Raw genomic sequence first — 19020 nt, 5'->3', positions numbered from 1 at the left:
TGCCGTTCCTTTCATCTTACTCTCTCTTAAGCCGAGAATGCTTTTCTAGTTCCTCGGAAAAGGAATGTGAGACAGCCAAGAAGGAGTTTGTCGAATGACGGGCCAAATTCCACCTTCGACCGAGAGACCTAGAATCCCGATACGCCAACACCTTTGTCGAGTGATGGGAGGCTTACACCAAGGACTTCTTTCATATGCCGGCTGAAGAAGTTTCAAAACAACCTTTTTATGACCGCCTAAAGAAAGTTCTTGCCCCAAAATCCAAAGACACGGCCCAAGGTATATATCGTCTACTTTCCTTGCTCATTTATTTTCGTTCGAGTTTTAATTTAAATCAATTTCAATTTTTTCAGGTAGCCGTACTATCAAGAGTGTCGAGGTAGTGGTGATGGCCGTAGCCAAGAAGAAACTTGCTATTCTTCCAAAAAGGGTGGCAGCTGCTGTACCGACTCCACCGAGTAAATGTCCCCACCCAGAAGCCGAAATGGCAGGAAACGCTCTTCGGCCCACAAGACACATAAAAAAGTTAGCTAAAAAAGGGGAGTAGGAGATTTATGTTATCTCCAACCAAACTACGGAGAGCAACTGTTCATTTCCTCCCTCATTCTGTCGTCGAAGTTTCAGCCAATATGTAGCCAACCCAGGTGATTAAGCCGGTCATTAACCCAATTGTCGAACAGCTTGCAACTTGTGCCCCGACAATTGCTTACGTTAATACCAGTCCGACGGTTGCTACCCCGGATGAGGCATCTTCCTTAGTTGAGAAGAACCCCTCTACTCTGAAAAAAGGCTGCTGCGATCATCCTGGAAGAAAAGGTATAACATTTTATAATGGTCCTTCACCTAAAACTCATTGCTTAATGATTGTCCCTTTTGCTTAGGAGGATGAGAGCGAAGACCCCCAACTGGTGAGGAGATCTTGTCAGAATGAGAGAACGACCCTTAACCCCCAACTAGTGGTCGAAACGGCTGGTCAAGTCAACCCTTTTGCTGCCAAAGCAAACAAGGGGCATGAAAATGTATCTCTTGTCGAGATGGAGGTGAAAGTAGAAACGCCAATTCATCCCCAAGATCAAAATCTTGACATTCCTCCGTAGGATGTTACTTCGGCCTTCGTAAGAACCTTCATTACCCTTCTATTAACTTCCTGCTTTAGAAGTCTAAGCGAAAAATATTACATGTCAGGTGCCCAATTACTCATTTTACCAAAAATTCTATGCGCCGAAGGGAAACTATATTTCATGGCCATCCCAGTGGCCGTCGAATGTGGATAACCTTCATCGGCCACGAGAATTAAGAGGCTCTCTTAAACATTGGGCTCAGCCGTTAAGTTCTCTAGGTTCGAGCAACGAACCAGCAGACATGGCTAAAATCTCATCTCGGCAGGTCTTAGAGTAAACCTTCATTTTCTTTGGCTTCTTGACTTGACTTTTCTTAACATCCACTTTTCTATGCAGCCATCATGGGAAGTCGAACTCAACGCCCTTCTTTCTAGTTCTTCGGGGGCAGCTGGTCATTTTGCCACCACAGCCAGACCGTCTGCATCAATGGCTGAGTCAACTTTGTAGGAGAATGTTTGAACGACGTTGCAACCGACGACCTATTGAGTAATGAAATTATCACTCGTCTGTCTTCTACTCTAGAACGAACTCGAGATTATTTTAATATCTTCAAAAGAGCTTTTTGAGTAGAAAACGAGTTCAAGGCTGCGTTGGTTGCTCAAGAAGCTCTCCGTCCAGAGGTCGAGGCGATAAAGGCGAAGAATGGAAAGCTGGCCGACCTCGACTGACAAATTGCTGAGCTCAACCGTCAAATTGTAGAACTCCAACGCCAGAGGTCGGTAATTCCTTTAAATCTTGCAAAGGATTTTGAGTTGAGCAAACCTCATTTGGAAGAATACGCAGCTGGCACAAAGCGGATTGAGCAAATAAAGATGAATAAAACGACTCGGCAAGCTAAAATCACAATGGGCGAAGTGATGTGGTTAGAGCTGAAAGCCGCCGTTGAAGCTTACCTTCATTCGACCCCATAAAACTTGTCTTTCATTGTAAATTTGTCAATCAGTTCTGCTTGTACACCGTTTTTGCAAAGATTAATGAAATGAACTTTAACTCTTGCATCTCCCAAGTAACTAGATAATTTTTTTTTTAAAATTTCCCATTGATTGGTAGTTTATGAACTAAACCGGTTTGATCTTTAAGGTGATATGCCCCTTTGCCGAGAACTTTGTGAACGACGAACGGTCATTCCCAATTCGGTGACCATTTGCTGAACCTGGGGTCTTTGATATGTACGGGCAGCACAATTTGCCGAACCAACTCGCCCTCTCCGAATGTTTTTTGTTTGACTCACTGATTATAAGCTCGCTCAACAATCTTCTTCTGTGCCACTAAGAAATTATAAGCGTCAAGTCGAATTTCTTCCAAGTTTTCTAACTTTTGTCTCATGGCCTGACTGTGTTCGGCACTGAACAAACCACTCTGTTTAATCACTTGCAACGAGTTTATACTTAGCTTGTCTGGTAACAAAGCGTCGTGTCCATAAGTTAACGCGTATAGAGTCATTCCGGTAGCTGATTGGAGTGAAGTTCGATAAGTCCATAATGCTTCGTTCAACTTTAAATGCCACATGCCAGGCCTTTCTTTTACCATTTTTTCAAGAATCCCGATAAAACCTTATTACTTGCTTCAGCCTATCTATTCCCCTACGGATAATACGGCGTAAACTGCTCGAGTCAAATTTTTAGATTTGCCATATACTCCTTAAACCTGTCGGATGTGAAGATCGTACCATTATCTGTTATGATTGTTTCTGGTACGCCGAATCTAGTCACGATGTTTTCTTCAACAAAATTACAAACTTCTTTAGATGTTAGCTCGGCATATGCCTTGGCTTCGACCTGTTTGGTGAAGTAGTTCGTTGCAACGAGTATCCACGCATGTTTAGCTGCCCCAGAAGATGGTGTAATGTTACCGATTACATCTATGGCCCATCCTCTGAACGGCCATGGTTTGGTGACCAAATGAAGTGATTTGGTTGTGACTCTCTGTATAGGCCCATGAATTTGACATTGTACACATCATCTTATGAACTCAATACAATCCTTCAATATGCTTGGCCAGAAATAACCATGTCGATGAAACAACCATCACATCTTTTGTCCAGACTGATGAGCCCCACAAATTCCTTCATGGACCTCTGTAATTGCTTGAGCAGCCTCCTGAAAGCCGAGGCATAACAATAATAGACCGTCCTCACCCTTTTGATACAATTCATTTTGGTACGTTACATAGTTCGTGGCGTGAACCCTTGTCTTATGCTCGTGTTTGCCATTGGGATTGTCAAGATGCTGCATAATTGAATTTCTCCAGTCATTTGGCATTGCCTCGACTGCGCAAACCTCTATAGGGTCTTTTTGCTCTAACAACGAAGGTAATGACATGACTCGTGTATGGATCACGCAATCGCGTTGGAGAACTTGCTGATTAACCAAGGCTGGGTATGCTCGTCGTGACACAGGTATTTCTCGGCCTAGTTTGCCCCCCAAAAAGTTATGCTCCAGAGGCTATTTGAGCTAATTCGTCAGCGTTAGTGTTTCAAACATGTGAAATGTGTTTGAAAGTAACGTCGTTGAAAGACTCGGCCAAAGAGCTGGCAACCATGTGATAGGGTGCCAAAGTACAACTCATGCAACGAAGAATCCCGTTAAGTTGGTTAATTACAAGTTCAAAATCACCGAGAATAAGGACGCGAGTTGCCCGCAAATCGTGAAGGACACCAAGGCCAATGATAAGGTCTTCGCATTTGGCCTGATTATTCGTGCAATCGAAATCAAGCTTGAGAGGGAAATACCAGCGGCTGTGATTTGGGGATTGAATAACGATCCTAATGCTAGCTGAGACTGAACTACTAGCAGCTGTGATTTGGGGATTGAATAACAATCCCACTTGTGAGTATCCAATCATAAAACAACTCGGCGTTCGATGCGCCGAGCCTAATAATCCGTAACACCTCACTTCTCCGAGAAGGCTAATGAGATGACCTCTGCCAATAAGGATGCGCAAATCCTTCTCGACAGAGACTTGGATAGATAATTAGTCGACCCTGATGCAGTGTTGTTTATCCAAATTGAAGGTGCTCCGCGGTCGGCTGATTCTATTCTATGGCAACAATGTTGTTTATCCAAATTGAAGGTGTTCGCCGGTTGCCTTCACAATGCTGTTTATCCAAACTGAAGATGTATTGGCGAAAAAGAAAATAAAAATCTCAAGGTTGTTGAGAGGTTTCGTGTAGAGCGAGAGTTTGCGCAGGGCAGTTTGTATGTTGAGTTGGAGGGCTTAGAATGATGCACCCCCTTCTTATTTATAGTAGCCAATCTCATCATAGTCGAACTAGGACTATACTTGGATTAGGATTCTTTATCCTAATCTAACCAAGTCTCGACCAATCCTACCTCTACTAGGACCCTGAACCAAACTCTTTATCCGACCACATTCACTTCTCAAATCCCAGCATCCTCATTCCAATAAGACTCCTTATCATACTAGGACTCGGCTCATTCGCTCTAATCCAAATCAATCCTTCTTGCAATAGGACTCGACCAACCTGACTAGGCGGCCCATAATATTCTTGGAAAAGCTTTGGACCGAACATAAACATTCGCTCGGCCCAATAATATTATTTTTGGCCCAAACAGTTTCATAAACAATGTAATACTGTTACGATTCATGAACAGTGTAGAAAGTTTTATAAACAGTTTGTGTGAGGATGCACGGGTCCGCGTGACAATTTTTTTATTTTTATTTTTTTAATATGAAAATTATATATATTTTTATTAAAATTTAAGTTCTTTTGTCATTTTTTTTTTAAATTTACTAGTTTTCATTAAAATTGAAGTCTTTTTTTATTAAATAAAGTTATAGCATGGTTTTTTATTAAAATAAATTTAACCCAAGCTCTTTTCATGAAAATTTCTTATAAAATATTGTGCTAAAAACATAAAGTGGATGAGAGTCCATGAAAAATTCCACAAGACTCCTTTTAAGTGAAAATGCCCGAGAGAGTGTGTATTCACACAAGGGAAGGAGGGGACGTGCACAAGCTAAAACTCAGGGACAGGTGGGTAGAGAGAGTGAGTGGTGATTGGTATGTTTTTAAATGCAGCTGCTTGGGGATTAAGCTTACTTTATTGATTGGGATAAATTAAAAGGAAAACTAATGAAAAATGTTTTTACTTTATTGATTGGGATAAATTAAAAGGAAAACTAATGAGAAAGGCTTGAAAATTTTGAGTTTTAATGATAAGGACAAAATAAAGGGTAAAGTGAATAGGACCAAGTTTGACTTTTTAGTGTAAAAATGTAGTTTTTCATTAAACAGTACCGCGGGCTTTTCGTTAAAACTCCCTAAATTAAAAGGCAGCACCTAGGGTTTCAATTTTCGAGGAGCATTATACAGATCATATAGTTTGGTTTTGGTTTTGACTTTTGAGACTGACTACACTTCTTGCCCTCATCTTCCTCTTCGTGTTTATCCCCAACATTTGACGAAATTCTAACACTTGTCACGTATGTTTAAATATTGGTAAGATACTATAGATAATCTAGCATTCAATTGTACTTTATATTATGCACGTCCCACTTCTGATTATCAACAAATTAGTTAAATGACAAGCATTACTAAGATTTAAGCTTTCCTGTGGGTTGGTCGGCGTGGAACATATGAATGGTATACAAATTAATCACACAATTAATTAAGGATGTGGTGGTTCTATATATATGGCAACTAGCTTAGCGATCATGGTGGAGGTGGGTATAGTGGTGATCTTAGATTCCTTCGCATGCTAGTTATTAATCACGCAATTAGGGTTTCCTTCTAATTATCTATCTTTAATCTACAACGCGGTAATCTGCTTATTTTCAGTAAAACTATCCAACTTTAGTACAAGGTCATTTGCCCCTAAACTAATATTTAGTGTGTCTGTTCTTGACGTTGATGTGTTGAAAAAATCTCATTTCTACGCAAATTTCTTCAATTTTAATCTCACTTATTGTCAAGGACGATTACTTAGGGTTAAAATAAAAACTTGTGGTCTGTCAATTAAATGGAATCAAACTTCAACAAAATTGAACAGAAGCGAGATTTTCTCAACACAACATGTCTTTAAGAAAGACTAAATGTCCTACATAGAGATGGACTTGATATATTTTACACATAATGAATTGATCGTAGTAGTACTTAAAAGTCTCTTATGTATGTTTACAATGTGGATGCAAATTTCTTTCTCCTCGATCTTGGACGATTTTGCACCTACAAAACAATTAACACCTTAGGTTAAGGCCAAGAGCCTCACGCGCCCACGATGAATGGGGGAGGGGCTTTGGCCGAAGAACCTCCGATGCCAAAGTTAGAATTTAGAGAGAAAGAGTGTTTAGAGAATTTTGGGATTTTTGCCAAAGTGTTGGAATTAGCCTTTTAGTGAGAATGGGAGTATATTTATAGGGATAGGAGGTGGCTAGGGTTTTTAGGTTTAATTTAGGTTTAATTAGCCAATTTATTTGGCTATTAAACATAAGATGAATGTTTTGGTGGTTTTTGAATTTATTGGGTAATAAAAAGGAAGAAATGGTGAAAAAGGTAGAAAAAAGTGATGGATTAGGTTTTGAAATGGGGATAGCCGGCCATGTGGTGTTTTAGGGTTGAATTGGATGTATTTTGTAGTTATTTGGATATAATGGATGGTTTAATTGACAATTAATGGGTTAATTAGGCAATAAACCCATTAATTAGCCAATTAACATAATTTAAAAGGAATGTGTTTGGGAATTACCTTGTAGAAAGGATTTGATGAGATGGACTTTGAATTGTTACCTATTTTGGGCACTTCTGTCTTGGTTGAAAGAGGGTTGCCCGCTGCTTGCGCGTAGGAACCTCGTTGTACTGCAAGGGTATTTTTGTCATTTTTGTCCAAAAATCCACGTGTCGCCCTGTGAATATTTTTGGCTCCACAAATGCCCCCACACCTGTTGGGCTGCTCGCAGAAAAGGGCAGCAGGTGTAGAGATCTTCTTGCTTTAGGAAACTTAGGACTGCTTCCTATTTTGATGTAGATTCTCTCTTTAATAGGAAATTAGATCCTTCTAGGAAAGGGAAATAAATTTCTCTCAAAGCCTATTTAAATCCACCTTAAGTGGGTTATTAAATCAACTTTGGAGAGCGATTTATTCTACCCTACAAGAGAGAGATAGCTTAGAGGATATTTGTTCCCCCTCCTCTAGCAATCTTCTACATCTTGCCCGTGCAAAGGACCGTCTTTCGTTGATTTCTTCGTCTTCTTCGTGGATAGTGCTACCGCGGGGCAGTCGTCGGGGTGGTGCGGCACGTCGGCTGGCATGGGCCAGGAGTCGACTCGGCATGGGCCGATGAGGTATTGTGGCAGGGACCACTGCTTTAAGCTGCTCGACTTGGCTAGAACCAAGGGCAGCTTGTGTGGTTGGGACCTCGAATTGTGGCACTGGGGCGCAGTGTTAGGCAAGTCACATGGCTCATGTCTTTTTAGGCTTTTGGACATGACTCGAGCTAGGCTGGTGATTGAGAGAAATGAAGAGGTTGCGAACCTCATGAACTGCTGGAATGTTGGGTTGAACTTCCCTGCTAGGTACCACGAATGACGTTGGCTACTTTAACTCTTTTCGTCAGGAGAAACGTGGGCTGTTCCCAAAAGATGAGGGGAATAGGATCAAAGCGGATGCACTGGCTCGTCCAATCACTGTTGTGGATCCTGCTGCAAGTGAAGGTGGGAAAATGGATCTTCTCTGCTTGCTCAAGAGATGCCGGCTGAGAAAAAACCAAAGACTGCTTTCGCTGCTCATGAGGGTCCGTTTGCTACCAAGAGGTATGTGATTGACATGACTTTTTCCAATGGGAAGAAATGTAAGGCTGCTAGATCTGAGCATGTGGCGTCTTCCATGTTGAGAATGGCTAGTACAATTGTGGATAAGATTACTCAGCGTAAAGGTTTTATCATGCCCCCAGTGCCGAAGTCTGTACCAGGACGTTCTTTGGGAGCCAAGTCCGGTTCACCTTTGTAGAGACTTGCTATTATGAAGAGTGGTAAGGTGGACTCTGCTGCTAAAGTGGCGCCAAAGCCTGCTCCCTTTGCTGCTGAGATTGATTCGCCTCAGATTCAAGATCTTAAGCTTGCAATTTCTGAGATTCGTTTCGCTACTTATGCTAAGAAGAGAGCGGATGAGCTGCAGCGCGTCCGTGTTAGTCTGCTTAAGAAGAATGAGCAACTGAAGGGTGAGAAGGATGGGCTTGAGGTTTTAAGACCTTCTCTATTTCTCCGGAAGACTTGCTTGCTTTTACTTTTAAGGCTTCCATTGGTGAAGTAGTTAGAGAAGTTAGTGCCCAGATTGGGGCAGCCATGGGTGAAGCGTCGGATGATGCCGCTGCTAAGAGCGTTACGGCTGTTGAAGGTGTGGCGACCGAGTAGTCGTGGGATGTCCAAGCTGCTGTAGTGTAGTATTTTAGGTAGCCTTTAGGATTTTCTTTGTTTTTCCTTGTAGCTTTTGTTTTGCTTGAACTCCTTCGGCCTTTGCTAGTTGTTTATAAACATGTTTTCCTTCGTTTTTCTTCATCTTCACTTCTTTTGTTCATGCCCTAACCTTTAGACTTGATAGACCAGTGGCAGGCATGCTACTTTTTTATAAGCAGACAAACTCGCGTAGCCTATGCAGCCGTAGGTGTTGGTGTAGAACTTTGCAAAGTTGTTAGCCATAGGGTTGGCAGCCGGATGCTTTACTTACAGAAGCAGACAAGTCCGCGTAACCACTAGGCTGTTAACCTTGACTTTCTTCAATTCCGTAGGTTGCGTAGCAAGTATCACAACACTTTAGGACTTGGTGTAGGTTGTTCCGCGCTTGGCAGAGGTGAAGCTTATCAACTACGTAGCATGTCGGCAGTGGATAAAACTTCGTATATGCGCGCTAGCTTGTTTAACCTTTCAAAAGAATGTGCGGTTGTATAAGTCTAGTGCGGCTTCATTGCTCGAAGGGCAAGCCGTAGGCAGTCTTCCGGAATCCGTAGGCTACCTTAGTGCACTCGGTAGCAGCTTTAGGATTCCAGGGCAGTCGTCCATCGGATGTACTGCGTAATGTGCCCTCTCCGTCTCTAGGGCCCGGTTCCCCACGGATTAGGCCAAGAGACCCAAAATCCTTCAGTTAGCTAAGCCTTGAAAAAGACCATTGCGGCTACTTCTAGGAATCCCGGCGCAAGCCATCGTGCATCTAGTTATACTAGGGCAGCCAGGCTCATCCACGTCTGGATATTCGGAGTGTAAAGTTTATCCTCCCGTCTTGGAGAGCTGACCCATATGGGTGTCGGAGAATTGGTTTACCCTCTCGCACTGGAGAGCATGGTTGGTCCCTCGGGGGGCGCAATTCCTGCGATGAGTCCCTAAGAAGGGCGCAGTCTTCTTTTGAAGTGCAGGAGTGATTAGTTGTTGTAAGCATGCAGCCAAGCCAAGTTGTGATTACTTCTAAATTCCTCATTGAAAAACGAGTGAAACGAACGAGAACTTTAGCTGTAAGGTAGGAACTGCATAACAACTGGATAGTCCTCAGCTTGTGAGGTGGTGCCCGTCGAGCTTATTGAGTCTTCGGGTTTTGATGTAGCGGGAGGTCACACATGGTACTTCTTAAGATTGTAGGCCATCCATTTATTTTCAATCTTTTTGCCGCTTCATGGTGGTGAGGGTGTAATTACTCTTGCCCCTAACTCTGCTGATCTTGTACGGACCTTCCCAGATGGGATCCATCTTTTTTGAGCCTTCTCTGCCGGCAGTGATGAAGGCTTTTCTGCGTCGTCGACATGCAAATGCCAGAAGTCTCCATCGGGTGGAGTAAGCGCAGCTAGAGTGTGCTCGGCTACTTCTGAGGCATCGTTGGGCCGCTCTGTTGCGTCAACTAGGCTCGGCGTGAAGACGCAGTAGGGAGCTGTGGAGATGGGGCCATATCATACGCAACAGGAGATGCTCAACTGCCGGTATTGGGCCACTCTAGAGTTGAATCATTGAGCAAGGGTCGGCTAGGGCCGTGTGATGCGCAGCAAGAAATGGTACTCAACTGCCGGTACATGTTGCTCCTATGTAGAATCTTTTAGGGTGACGAGGACAAAACTTGCTTTCGAGTGTGTCCTTCTAGTGTTGCGTTCGTCAGAAAACTTTACATCCGCCAGGGTCTACGCCTTTATCGTCGCGCGTCTGGATTGGGCAGAATAGTACGTCATTAGGATGATTGCATGCGTTTGAAAGTAAAACTTGTGCTTCTGGGTTGCAACAACTATCGCCAAAGTTAGCTTTTGAATTTTTAATAACATCGAGGAGAGCTTTTGAACTGTAGAATACAGGTAACTGTGGAATACAGGTAGTCGGGCCACCAGCTCTTCTCGCATGATGGTAGAGCTTATTGCTACTTTAGATACCGTCAAACATGCGAATAAGTCCTCCGCTGCTTCTAGGGAGGTGATGTCGGGTACTTCTTCAAGTCCTTGAATGTGCATTGGCGAGCCTCATCCCAAAGTGCATGCTTCTCTGCTAAAGCAAAAGAGTCTGCCAGAGTTAGATCTTCTTTCATGATCAATTTTCCGAATAGCGGGTGGTCTGCTAGAAGTCCTTTTTGGAAGGCTGCTATAGCTATCGAGTCGTTGCATCCGACTATTTTTGCCTTCTCTACTTTGAACCTCCTCACATAGTCGCGAAGCGACTCCTTTGGGTTCTTCTTGACGTCGAACAAATGGTCAGACTTCTTTTTGATCGAGCGATAGGATGAATATTCTTTGGTGAAAACCAAAGAAAGTTCGTAGAAATTTCGGATGGATTGTGGCGGCAGGGTGTAGAACCAATCTTGCGCCTCGCCTTGTAGAGTGGTGGCGAATATCTTGCACATGAGATCATCGTTGTTTCGATAAAGGATCATTGCACTTTGGTAACGTTTTAAGTGTCTCTCCGGGTCTTCATCCCCTTTGAAAGATGTGAAATGTGGCATGCTGAACTCGCATGGAGGCTCTGCCTGCTCAATCTCCTCCGTGAAGGGTGACCTGCTTATGTTGGTTATGTTCCGTCGTAGTGCCTCGTCGGTGACCTCGTTGCGTTGGAAATCATGCAATCGCTTGGTCAAGAGTCTCTCTACTTCTTCCTGAATTTGCCTTTGTTGGGGTAGCGGAGCTCTCGGCTGCCCCCAGTCATGACTTGCTGGTCTAGGCTGCTCTTCCATGTGTTTGGCTCGTCTATGCCACGGATGCAGTGCATGTGATGCGCTCCTGGTAGGCGAGCGAGTTCTTCGCATGCTGCTGGTTGAACTTGAGCTGGATTGAGTGACTGCTTCTCTCCGTCCGTCGTGCTGCCTACTCTGATGTGAGGTGGAAGACGCTCCTTGTGGGCTTAGCTGCGAATAGACACTTTGCCCGGAAGGTTGTTCATGTTGACTATCGGAGTATAACCCCAACCGTGAATGTATGCTCCTCCGTGGGCCTAGTCGAGAGTGCATGCTCATTCGTGCTCTAAGACGGGAATGTACACTGCCCAAACGTTCGGCTCGTGGCTGCTTGCCGGGACGCTGCTGGAAATGTCCGTCTGCCCTTGTCCTACTTCGGGATACCTCGTCCGGGGCACGTTGGATCCCGATGCGTTGCAAAAGTTGATTCACCAAAGTTGTCTGTTGTGCAAGGGCGCTCGTCAACTCTATGACTTGTCGAGACAAGTGTTGTTCGCCATTTGGATTGGAAGAGCTTGGAAGGAATGCGCCTCCTTGGGTAGTGGAAATGTGGTAGACTCCGGGCGCGAGAGTTGAATTGGGAAATGTCAAATTCGCGAAAAAATATGGTGAGAATGCCCCCGGCTCGATGGTAGGTCCGGATGGTTGAGATAGTCTTGGGTCGACTTGGGCTGCTTGGAAAGCCACTGGAGCATGATGGGCCGTGAGAGTGGGCTGCTCGTCGGGAGCAGGCTGGGTCACGAGAGCAGGCTGCTCGGCAGGAGCAGGTTGGGCCGTGAGAGTAGGCGGCTCGACGGAAGCAGGCTGAACCACGGGAGTGAGCTGCTCGTCGGGAGCAGGCTGGGTCACGAGAGCAGGCTGCTTGGCAGGAGCAGGCTGGGCCACAGGAGTGGGCTGCTCGACGGAAGCAGGCTGGACCACGGGAGTGGGTTGCTCGTCGGGAGCAGGCTGGGTCACGAGAGCAGGCTGCTTGGCAGGAGCAGGCTGGGCCACGGGAGTGGGCTGCTTGGCAGGAGCAGGTTGGGCCACCGGAGTGGGCTGCTCGACGAAAGCAGGCTGGGCCACGGGAGTGGGCTGCTCGGCAGGAGCAGGTTGGGCCATGAGAGTGGGTTGCTTGACGGGAGCAGGCTGGATCACGGGAGCATGCTGCTCAATGCGCGGTGCATGTGAATGCGAGGCTTGGGCTTGGGTCCACGTAAACTTAGATGGCACGGCTTGGATCGTGGTCTTGGTACCGTGAGCCTTGGATGGCACGGCTCGGGCCGTGGTGAAGGCTCCATGGACCTCGCCACGAGTGGCTACCGAAGTAGCCACTGTGGTGGTTCCCATGGTGGCCGTGGTGAAGGCACCATGGACCTCGCCGCGGGTAGCTACCGAGGTAGCCACCACGGTGGTTCCCATGGTAGAAGCTTGTGGTGATGATGCCGCTCCCCTTATTGTCGCATTTTGCCTCACGGATCTCCGGGCCGTGGTGAAGGCTCCATGGACCTCGCCATGAGTGGCTACCGAAGTAGCCACCGCGGTGGTTCCCATGGTGGCCGTGGTGAAGGCACCATGGACCTCGCCGCGGGTGGCTACCGAGGTAGCCACCACGGTGGTTCCCATGGTGGAAGCTCGTGATGATGATGCCGCTCCCCTTATTGTCGCATTTAGCCTCACGGATCTCCGCAATCCCATTTCTTGAACATTAGAATTTTCACTTGTGGAATTTTCTAAATTTCTAGCCATTATATTTTGTTTATACGTTTTATCAAAGAACCTTTGCAAGTAAAAAATTCTAATAATAAGAACGTATGAAAAATATTCAAATGGACTAGAAAATAAAGAAAAAACCTTTTTGTGCAAGAGTCTTCTACGAGTATGGATTTCAACTCTCAATGAAAGCACCAATTTGTGGATGCAAATTTCTTCCTCTTCGATCTTGGACGATTTTGCACCTACAAAACAATTAACACCTTAGGTTAAGGCCAAGAGCCTCACGCGCCCACGATGAATGGGGGGGGCTTTGGCCGAAGAACCTCCGATGCCAAAGTTAGAATTTAGAGAGAAAGAGTGTTTAGAGAATTTTGGGATTTTTGCCAAAGTGTTGGAATTAGCCTTTTAGTGAGAATGGGAGTATATTTATAGGGATAGGAGGTGGCTAGGGTTTTTAGGTTTAATTTAGGTTTAATTAGCCAATTTATTTGGCTATTAAACATAAGATGAATGTTTTGGTGGTTTTTGAATTTATTGGGTAATAAAAAGGAAGAAATGGTGAAAAAGGTAGAAAAAAGTGATGGATTAGGTTTTGAAATGGGGATAGCCGGCCATGTGGTGTTTTAGGGTTGAATTGGATGTATTTTGTAGTTATTTGGATATAATGGATGGTTTAATTGACAATTAATGGGTTAATTAGGCAATAAACCCATTAATTAGCCAATTAACATAATTTAAAAGGAATGTGTTTGGGAATTACCTTGTAGAAAGGATTTGATGAGATGGACTTTGAATTGTTACCTATTTTGGGCACTTCTGTCTTGGTTGAAAGAGGGTTGCCCGCTGCTTGCGCGTAGGAACCTCGTTGTACTGCAAGGGTATTTTTATCATTTTTGTCCAAAAATCCACGTGTCGCCCTGTGAATATTTTTGGCTCCACATACAACATATGCAAATATCAAAAAAAAAACTTAAGTTTTATGTTTGTTAGTTTGTTGATCTTTTTAACCTTATCTCATTGTCTGAAGTTTCCCTTTATATCGTAAATAGTAGATTGCCATGATGAATATGTCATTTCTTTTCAACTCATTACTTTCCGAGTTCAATCTCTCTTCCCTCCTTGTAGTTTAGATGAATTTAATATATAGATTCCATCATTAAAAAAAGTTTCCCTTCTGAAATGATTTCTGCCGCCATCTTGCTTGAGTTCTTTGTTGCTTGATACATAACCAGATTATATGTCCGATGTTATTCACCTATCAATCTTAGTATACAGTATGAGTCTGAATTTCATTTGTTTCTAATGTACCAATAAGTGTATTGAGAAATGATCGGAAAGTAAAATTTGAAATTATAATTTCAATTTCATAGCAAAACTTAGTAAATTTTGGAATTATAAAGCATAGAAGATGACTAAGCTGTTAAACTAGTAGTAGTGTAGAGGTGAAGAACCTTAGAAACTAAAATGGAGTACGTATACAGCTTTTTGACGAACAATACTATATATCATGGGTCCGAAAGACGGAAAGTTCTACACACCCGGTGTGGAGAATGGTCGGTGCTAAATTGTGACAATCTGAGCATTGTCAGGCGCTAAACCAGTCTAGTAGTACTAGTTAATTCTTCACGTGTAGATAGAAGAACAATATACATAGAATGGTCGGTGCTAAATTGTGACAATCTGAGCATTGTCAGGCGCTAAACCAGTCTAGTAGTACTAGTTAATTCTTCCCTTGTAGATTAGAAGAACAATATACATAGAATGCGAACATCATCACTTAATATTTTTTTCTCAATGAAATAAAAATATACGGATATAAAAACTTACATATGTCTTTCTATTATTAGACGTAATCATAACAGTAAATTCATACCATATAATTCATTATCGTGGATCGGAGACGGAGAGGGTGCGTGCATTATGCATATATATGCTGTCTAAGGTCTTTATGTACGTATGGCTCTGGGCCCTTTGGATTTGAGGAGTGTCTGTCGATAGTGGATGGTCGGCTAGCTCACTGCCAAATATGCGCGGCTGCGGCATGTGAAGGTCATCAGGTTTATGGAATTGGAGTGCAAATGTTTCAAGTTTGCATGGTGCTGGCTGCTTGGACAGCGATGTGTGCTCAAAGGCATAACGGTCGCAAGGACCTAAACCTACCAGCACACTGCAACTGATAATAAGTTTGACAAAGAATAAAAGTGAGGGTAAAGGACAAGCACGCATTGTTTAATAGGAATCAGAAATTTTTGTTTAACACAATGAACTTTTTTCTGTTGACGTGAGTCAATTATTGTATTTATCATAATATTGGGTAATATTGTGATTTTCTTTTTATTAGGAATATTTTTGTACATTCATAGAAAGGAGGGGCAAAATTTAAAAGAGAAAAAGGTCCAAAAAAAAATTTAGACAACCGAATCCTTTTAGATAGTAGACAATATTAATGTCGTTCATAATCTATTAATACAAACAAGTTAAAATTGTTGCGAGAAATTTTCATGAAAACATCGCATAATAGGCTCATTATCAATAAAAGCAATAACATCGATTGTCCTTCCCTATAATTTTTCTTGGTGTTTTATGGGTTAGATTGACAAGGACCCTTTTGTTTATAGTGTCTATGAATTGCTTCGTAATAATTAGGATTACAATCAATCATTTGAGGAGGATTGGGCTGAATGTAGCTATGGGCTTATAATCAATCGTTCGAGGGAGATTTGGCCGATTGTCCTTCCCCATAACCTGTTTGGACCCAAAATATTAGGCTTGGGCTGAATATAGCTAAGGGCTCGACACAAAGTAAACATCTTCTACTTAGGTCGTGTTTCTAAGATGGAGTCCATCCTAAGGTTGGATGGCCGAATCCTAATAAGTGTAGGACTTTTGGGGAGTCAGGTTAGATTCGACCGAGTCCGATTATGAGTGAATTGGTTAAGGATCAGGATGATGGTTGATAAGATTTGTAATATTTCAAGAATCAAGGTTCATGGCTAATCGAGATCAAGAGTGAATGAAATACAAAGAAAAGACTGGGTTCAGAGTCCTAAGTTCAGTAGGAGTGGCCAAACGATAAAGATTGAATCGAGGAATGTTGAAGAAAAGGTTCTGCAACATTTAAGGAACCTTCAACATATTATACAAATCTGCCATGCGCACTTTCTCACTTTATGCAAAACCTTTTCATTTTTGAGAAAAACATTGACCTTCCTAACTTCATTAAGCACATCTTCAGTTTGGATTAACAGCACTGTGGTTAACAACTGGTGACATCTTTAGTTTGGATTAACAGCACTGGAGCCATAGAGTCAGGCGATCGAGGAGTACCATTAGTTTGGATTAACAACTTTGCTTTGAGTTTAGATGACTATTTATCCAACTCTTTGTCAACAAGGAGCCTTCGAGTCCTTGTTAGAAAAGGTCATCTCATTAGCCTCTCGATGAGTGAGGTGTACCAAGTTATGTTGTTTGGCACATCGAAAGCCGAACCCATTTTATGATTGGATATTCTCAAGTGCATTTTAGAGTTCGGCATTTCGACGGCCGAACCACATTTACAGTCAAGACACTTATCTCCTTTGAGTATTTGTGTCCTCACACTCTAATACCGATTTAGCGCACTTATATTCTCACAAATATAATTGAAGCAGCCAAGCCCATAGCTGACGATTCATGAACTTCATAGTGACTAGCAACCTTGTCTTTAGGCTATAGAACCTAGAGGCCGAGATGAGTTCCTTCCTCGTTTGTGATATCTTGAATAACATAAGTCAGCAACGCATTCGACACCATTACCACATTCATTCACTCACCGACTGAGCTTTGTTTACGAGTTAGCATACCCTGTTTTCAACTAAAGGGCATAGTTAGCTCATTAGCTATTTGACCTGCAAGCCACGTAGGCTTGATAGTTTTTAGGGTCAACACAACCAATTGAATACTTGGAACACTCAACAACATTTATTATTTATTGCATCATATTTATTAAAAAATTATTAAATAAGTTTGATAGCTGCTATCAAATTTAACAACATTGACTTTGCTTTCAATTGACTCAACACCATGTAAGAAACAGAAGACTCAATTTAAGAGAGTTTGCTATCATTTTTTATTGTTGTAGGTCTATGTAGTAGTTTTGACATCTCATTTGGAAATGCTCTTAAGATAACGAAGCATAACAAAATAATAGGAGCGATTAATAGAATGACAAAATAATGTAGTTATATTAATTTTCAATGTGGTACAAAAGAATAAAAAATATTTAGTTATCAAAATACATCTCCCTAAATCTCTCTAGTAATGTATATGTATTTCAATATTAATTCATATATCCTGTTAAAATGTCTCAAAGCACTCTCCCTCAAACCAAAGTAGAACAAGTTGAAGTCGAAGGGTCGAACAAAGCAGGAAGCAAGTACTTCTTCCCATTCGATCCATGAGCATTGTAGCTGGCTCCGGTTGTGGGGTCAACTAGAAGGTCCCCAGCATAACCAGGATAGGCCCCTTTACCGTATACCCCAAGGCAAGATGAAGCAGCTTCCAAAGGAGCCTCTTTCGGACCTTGGAAGTAGCCATTTCCGAAGGGGTTGGTTGCGGTCCCCGCCAAAAGGCTAGCCAGGTTGATCACCATGCCGTCCAGGCCCACGTCGTTGTTAGGGGCCACAAGGGGTGGGCTTTGGGGTCCATAGATGGGCTGGTGGAATGGCCACGCGCACTGCCCTGGGCATTGGGTCTCTGAGTTTCCGACCCAAATGTAAGTGAACTTGTTGGATTTTGATCCTCTGATTTGACTAGCGCCGTTGAATGAGCCGTGGGTACCGCAACTGTTCATGCAGAACCCATCGATAAGAACATCGGACGATGTCAAAACGACATTGATTGCGGAGTTTTGTGCACCCTTTGAGGCCAGCTGTTGGATTTGGCGGAAAGTGAGAGATTTTCCTAGAGAGTAATTTTCATCAAGAATTTGGGTTCCCAGAGAGAGGGAGAGAGATGAAGAGGGTGTGTTCAAATGCGCGAGGTGGTAGTATTTATCTATGGACTTCCACCACGTGGCGACAGATGGTTGGTCGGAGGTGGGTTTGGATAGGGAGGTGAAGAAATCGGAAACGATTGCACGTTGGGAGGGGGTGAAGCGGCCGTACCAAATCAAGTTAACGGAGAATTTTCCGGTGAGGAGAGGGCCGTTGTGGTACTGGAATTGCATTTGGTTTTTATCAGAAGTTTTAGCAAGGTTCCTGGCTGCTAAGCTGAAATGAAATAAAGAAATAACAAGGACTAGTTTCAAAATTGCAAAAGCTGCCATGGTTTATTCTAAAGAAAGTGATCAAATTTGGGAGTTGGGATTTTAATGGAGCTGAAGTTTTTGTGGAGTGGGATGGAAATGGAGGGAGGAGGTGGGAGAAATATATAGGGCTGAAAAGTTGGGAGGAAGAAAGTGCATGGAAGGAGGTGGGAAGGGTGGGACTTTTGAGCAATTAAAGTGGAGGGAGTATTGACCAAAAACAAAACGAAAGTAAACGGGGGGAGAGTGAGAGGCCAGTAGGACAACGCGTTGTGTATTTTTAAATTTAGGGCTTTTGGAAGGAGATGATCTGAAGACTTATGATTAGATGACAGAACTGAGGCAGCTATTGGATTAGAGTAATGGTAGGGAGGAGGAGGACGAAAACGCGTTCATTTTATTTGCTTTTTTGTATTATTTCAAAGGTATGGTGGACTTTATGTGGCGGAGGGTGTGACTAATAAATTGTTGATGAAATTTTGTCATGTAACTAAATAAAAAAGTTGGACAAAAATAGATTCAAATCATGTTGGCCCCTACCATTCAAAATGGACGGACAAAGAGACCGAATAAAGGAATATATATATATATATATATATATATATATATATATATATATGTATATATATATATATGTATATATATAGAGAGAGAGAGAGAGAAAATTGTTATTAGCACTTCTAATTCTTTATTCTACAGTTCAAATTTTCTATATTTAAAAAGAAGAATACAATTGTGAGGAATGTACAATAAGATTTTTAGAGTGCTC

At 42.8% G+C, this 19020-nt stretch overlaps 1 protein-coding gene across 1 annotated transcript; it reads right to left on the bottom strand.

Moving 5' to 3' along the window:
- Nucleotides 1-17166: 17166 nt before the first annotated feature.
- Nucleotides 17167-18364, bottom strand: LOC126601180 (protein PHOSPHATE-INDUCED 1-like). Its single transcript, XM_050267857.1, has one exon. The coding sequence runs from the start codon at nt 18270-18272 to the stop codon at nt 17328-17330; it is 945 nt and encodes a 314-aa protein (XP_050123814.1). The 5' UTR covers nt 18273-18364; the 3' UTR covers nt 17167-17327.
- Between the last annotated feature and the right edge of the window lie 656 nt (nt 18365-19020).

This window comes from Malus sylvestris, chromosome 15, assembly GCF_916048215.2.
Source record: "Malus sylvestris chromosome 15, drMalSylv7.2, whole genome shotgun sequence".
Classification (NCBI taxonomy): Eukaryota; Viridiplantae; Streptophyta; class Magnoliopsida; order Rosales; family Rosaceae; genus Malus; species Malus sylvestris.
The sequence above is the reverse complement of the archived record's forward strand: the minus strand, read 5'-3'. Positions and strand labels throughout refer to the sequence as shown.